Source organism: Bolinopsis microptera, chromosome 8 (genome assembly GCF_026151205.1).
Source record: "Bolinopsis microptera isolate Bmic1 chromosome 8, MBARI_Bmic_1.0, whole genome shotgun sequence".
In the NCBI taxonomy this organism is placed as follows: Eukaryota; Metazoa; Ctenophora; class Tentaculata; order Lobata; family Bolinopsidae; genus Bolinopsis; species Bolinopsis microptera.
The window spans coordinates 2368976-2374769 of record NC_087079.1 but is presented as its reverse complement, the minus strand read 5'-3'; the positions used below and the strand labels follow the sequence as shown (position 1 = coordinate 2374769).

Genomic DNA, 5794 nt, shown 5'->3' with positions numbered 1-5794 from the left:
AGATCCCAGTCTCTTACACCCTCCCTTTCCCTTCTATTTACATTTCATAGATCCCAGTCTCTTACACCCTCCCTTTCCCTTCTTTTTACATTTCATAGATCCCAGTCTCTTACACCCTTCCTTTCCCTTCTTTTTACATTCCATAGATCCCAGTCTCTTACACCCTCTCTTTCCCTTCTTTTTACATTTCATATATCCCAGTCTCTTACACCCTCTCTTTCCCTTCTTTTTACATTTCATAGATCCCAGTCTCGAAATAAATTGTAACCGAGAGATAGCCACCCATATTATCTACAGAAAGACAGAAGTAGGAATGGCATGCATGCAGCAACCTTCATCATTATGAGGCTACTAAAATGGTAAAGTAATTTTTAATTCTGCGGTCTGTCTCCTGATTTCATGTCTTTCCGTATAAGATGCAACCAGGATATTACTGTGAAGCTAGCTGTATCTTAAAATCTAGCAGGAGAGACATGTAATATAGTCGGGGAACAGATATACGCTCGGCTAATGGTCAATATTAGTCACGATGCATGCTTGATATGATGCCAGGTGTGATTAGATAAGACTTTTGAACCTAGCCAGGTCAGTAGGCTAGTATCTGTGTACAAACTCGAATAGTAATTCACGAATTGTGCTCGAGGCCCTCTAACTAGATTGCAATATCTCTCTGCTTCTCTTTAATCTCACCCCAACTTATTTACAACTATCATCCAAAACCCCCTTTTCAGGGATGGGGACTCAGGCCATGGTGAGATTATATGAGTATATGCGTGACTGTTATGTGGTGCGTGATGGTTCCCTAGTGGGGACTATAACAGACATTATCAACTCGCTGATTGGTGTCTCGTTTCGTTAAACGTTATCGAAAGCAAAGGTTTCGAGCTCGTTCCAGGCTTTTAGTAGGAATTATTCCTTCGCGAGGATTGTATAATACCTTAGTCAGTATAATATTATAAAAGAACCATATTTATAACAGTCCATATTTTGACCCCCATAATTAAATTTAACCCCCCGAGTCAAATTTCGGTGTTCCTTTTGGTATATCAGACATAATTATGCTTAACCGGATAACGTTTCTTTCATTCACGTCCAGAAGTATGCTTACGTTATTGTCTGCTGAATTGAAGCTAGTTCTGGTTCAAAAAGTCCGATTTGTCTACTATTCCCCCCATCCTTTCAATTTAAAGGGTTAACAATTTCAATTTAAATTTCAGATCAGCAATTACTTCAGATGAATAATACCAGTTCAGCAGCAGCTGTTTCGATCGCATTTTGTGATAATTGATAAACATTGATTAAGTAGAGAACTTTAACACGTCCTGATATAATAAGGATCTAATGAAAAAATATTGAATTTGGTGTGAAAGCGGCAATGTGGTTATAATTGCGAAAATAATTTGATCAATATTTTCGATTTTCGATTTTTCACGAAAGGAAAGTCGCAGTTAAACTTAAAATTGTGGGGGGTCAAATTTGGTTCTTTTCGGGCCAAAGAGTCAGATTTATAAAAGTCCATATTATTTAACACCCATAATCCCCCCCCCATAATATTACCGACAAACCTCTCATTTAAGTCAGCCATGCCCATATCTATGATAGTCGGTATCAATGTTTATTGTTTATTTACTTTTATTTGTCCACCATATATAGGTAAAATGGTTTTCGTTGGTCACACCCTCAATGATTGTATGTCCTAGTTCAAACGTAATAACCACGCCAACAGCCAAATTTCAAACGTCACATCATCGCCTATCATAGTCTGTAGAAACGTCTAGTAGTAATTTAACTCCATATATTAATCTTACATCACTATTCGCTACACTACCGCCACTACCAATCGTTGTCAGTGTCTGGAACGAATTTTGTGACAGCGCTACTCCGTTATTTCCATTTTACTACCAAACCCTCCTTAATCACAAGTTAAGTTATAGAACATACGTCAAACGGTTCAACTTAAGTCGGTATCAATATCAACATAAGCTCCAGCAATCTAGTTACTTCCTTGTCATATACTTGAAGGACTTCGCCGCTTGGACGCGCCGCGCAAAGTATCATTCTTAATCTTACTTCGCATCGAGATCGTGCTAATTCGCAGAGCAACGATCTGGAAGGGTTGACATCGTCATTAAAGTCAAATACTCATATAGGCCGTACAGTCCACAATGCGCGAGCGTGTTTTGGAGTTCCGCTTGAGAGATTCAACCACGTATAAAATACCACTATTATATTGGATGTAATTGAAGCGGAAGAAACTTCATCGTTTTTGATGGGATACTAAAACCGTGTACGAGTTTAAATCAAATCCTATCTTTCCTGAATTGGAGGTGTGTTTCAGTGACACGTGATGTTCATATGAGGACTGAGGAGTGTCCTCAGTGCACAATGCAAATGGGCAAAATATCGAGGCGTGTTCGTGGACCTATTGTTGCACGTCGGCATCTATTTTTATTAGCCTACTTTAATAACCACGTCGGTGATCTTGAAGGGTCCCTAATTTAAATTTGGTTAAGCTTATATTTATACCGCTCACGTGTTTCACTTTATAGAATGCTTGAATATCCGTCAAAATATTTTGTCAACTTCTTACCGGGTGATACTCATACAATATTCCAATATTTGCCTCAAAAAGCTCACCTTTGTTTCAAAAAGCTCGCCTTTGTTTCAAAAAGCTCGCCTTTGTTTCAAAAAGCTCGCCTGGCTACAAACTTTCAATGCTATAATTATTGTTGTTCTCAGAAAACATTTGGGAGGTGTGTAAGCGTGTCAGCCCCCCTCCCCCCGGTTGTTTAGCAGCAGTACTGCATTTCAGAGGTGTCGACTGTCGATAATCTAAAGTGCGAGAAGTTGATTAAAGTGTCAAATAGCAGGTATTATTAATGACATTGAACCCCACTATTAATTTGTGGGACACGTAGCTTTCCCACAACCTGCGCCTCCAACTCCCTTACTCCCTACTAGTGGAGCATGTCACAATTCGGGGGTTCGTAATTGAGATAGCGACTCTTTGCGATGCAATGATGCAGAGCATGATTGAATTGCAAGCAATATGTCAGAACTATGTCGATATTAGTGGAACTAGAAGTAGAACTGTTAAAGTAGGTGGAACTTGGCATAGCTATAAAACAGTTGAGTTTATTGTTCTCATGCTGTTTAGTTTCTTTGCGAGTCCGTTATTAACAGTGACATTTTAGGAGTTGTCTTTTTAGGATTTGTTTTACATTCTATTCTTTATTACTTCAATGGAAAATTGGGATCAGGTTTTGTTTAGGGTCCATATCCTGCTGAGAAATTTTTATTAGCATTCAATACCAACAAACTTTCGCAACTTAAATTAAAAAGAAAATTCATGGGAATATTAATTCAGTGCTTCACTCAAAAACCAACTTCAGTAACTACGAATTTTTATTACCACTGATTTAACGCGATAGGTATTGCAAGACCTTTTTGATGATAAATTCTTTGGATCTCTATGAGTATGATCTTGAAGGAATCAGAGGTTCTCAACGCAGCCTTTTAGTTTCAACTCATTCAAGAATTAAGCTACGTGAACTGGCTGACCTAAAGAAATAATTTAGAATGATGCTGAGCATTGATTTCTAGCGGTGAATTCTTCGCTTAGCGTTAGCAAAAGTAGAGGAGACATGACCTATGAACAGAAAATGAATTGCACTTTTCGAAGAAAACGTGTGACGTAGAAGTAGAACTGTTAACCCTCATCATGAAACTTGAACAGTGAAACCACTTTAGTTTTATATTAGCCTTTTATTGGGGATGAGTTGAAAGGATCGATGCCTGATAAATCTGACTATGAAGAGAATTTATAGCCACGAAAAAATAAAATTGCTTGGTTATTTTAATTCTATACTCCTAGTCCTACGCAACTCAATAAAGAGCCAGACAGTACTGCAAATATATGCAAAACGATTTGCACCATTTATTGTCTGAGCATGTGGGAGTTATAAACGTGGCCCACAAATAAAAAACATCCATTTGAGGAGTTAATTTGCTTTACGAATATTATAACGGTTGTCAACTTCAGAATCAAACCCTCACATTCTTGTGCCTATAAGTATAAGTCTGCATATAAGTTGTTTGATGTTTCTATGTGTATTCTGTCGAGACAGTGTGTTTCCAACAAGTCATTGGTTCTTGTTTGCTCAATCGTTATTAAAATCATTGGTTACCGACGCGATATTTATTGCATTAGCAAGTATCTTAATAATTTCTCCCCAAAAGTTTCTGTTTCCTACTAGTTCCACCCTTAATCAGCCCATACATACCAGTAACTGTAATCTATAATCTTTAACAATCTTAATATATTTTAAACTAACTAGAACTCATCTTATCATGAAACTAATGAACACTACCCTCAGAATGAATATCATCAAAGTTACCCTCCCCAACTCGACCATCAGCTTCACAAGAGAGGTGCAGCTGTTCCTCTTCTACTACCAGTTCATCATGATAACCACTGCCATTGTCGGTAACTCTATCGTGGTCTACGCTACCAAGATGTTCAACGCTATTCACCTCGACTCCGCCTCAGTCCTCCTGATTCAGAACTTAGCAGTCACAGACATTGCCCTCATCATGATCGCTTATGTCCCCAAGTTGGTTACTCTCTACACAGGAAGATGGGTCCTTGGCCCCGTCATCTGCTACCTCACAGCATTCTGCCAGTTCGTCCCCGGAGCGGTGGAGATCATCACTCTCACCTGTATCTCAGCTTACAGATGGTACATGGTCAGGTTCCCCTTCAGGAGGACTCCCAAGGCATTCGCCACCAAGGTCCTTATCTTACTGATGTGGCTGGCAGCTATGACGTTTCCCGTAATATTTGTTACGGCGAATAAGAGCAGAGCCATATTCGACGTGCGGACGCTAGCATGCTCCACAAACATTGGGTTCCACCACAGATACCTAGCTTTAGCTGCTCTCTTTTTCTTTGGAATCCTCCCTGTCGCCCTCACCATCATCCTCAACCTCTACACTCTGGCCTGTGCTTTCTGGATCACTCACAGCACCTCACCTGCTAAAACCTACAACAAACAAGCTCTGATAACAGTGAACGCTATCTGCTGGATCTTTGTGTTGTCGTGGGTACCGTATATTATTAGAGCCATCATGGCTACTCTGTCCATACCCTTGCCGCTTTGGTTCTACACCATGCAGTACAATCTTAACATTATCAGCCTGACTTTCAACCCTATTGTATACACAATAACGAACAGAAGGTTTAGAAGGTTTATTTTAAGGAGAATATCACGGATTGTAAGTTCCCAATTACCACTGTCCCTGAGATCCGCTGGGAAAATGAACGTTATCACTACCCCCAAAGATATTAACGAGACAGGGATTTGAAGTCTGTGTTTGTTTTATGTTTTTTATGTTTCAGTTTTACGTGTTTTCCATTGGATTGGGAGAACTTGTAGCAATAATTTTTTAATGTTAGTTTAAATTATGTATATCACCTATATTTGCCACCGTTAAAAGGTGAACAGGATTACTTTCTATCAGATTTTCTTCTATTCTTAAGAAGATAGCATTGTTTGTAATAAAGTTGAATAGTTTTGAATGTTTTGATTTACAAACAACTGACAATTTCAATAGCGGTTCTCCAAAATAATTTCAAACTCAGATCAGATCAACCGGAAAATAAATCTACGGAATGGAATGAATTACATAGACTCTTTTATTTTGCCAAGGTGTGGTTCCCTTGGTCACGTGGTGTACAAGGTGTGGTTCCCTTGGTCACGTGGTGTACAAGGTGTGGTTCCCTTGGTCACGTGGT

General features: G+C 39.1%; 1 protein-coding gene across 1 annotated transcript; it reads left to right on the top strand.

Annotated features, from left to right (window-relative positions):
* Positions 1 to 4377: 4377 nt before the first annotated feature.
* On the top strand, positions 4378 to 5364 carry LOC134819865 (galanin receptor 2a-like). The gene has a single exon (XM_063830014.1). The coding sequence runs from the start codon at positions 4378 to 4380 to the stop codon at positions 5362 to 5364; it is 987 nt and encodes a 328-aa protein (XP_063686084.1).
* The last annotated feature ends 430 nt before the right edge of the window (positions 5365 to 5794 follow it).

Bases quoted from the DNA above. Each gene is read 5' to 3' on its own strand.
- LOC134819865 (XM_063830014.1), top strand. From the start codon at position 4,378: ATGAATATCATCAAAGTTACCCTCCCCAACTCGACCATCAGCTTCACA.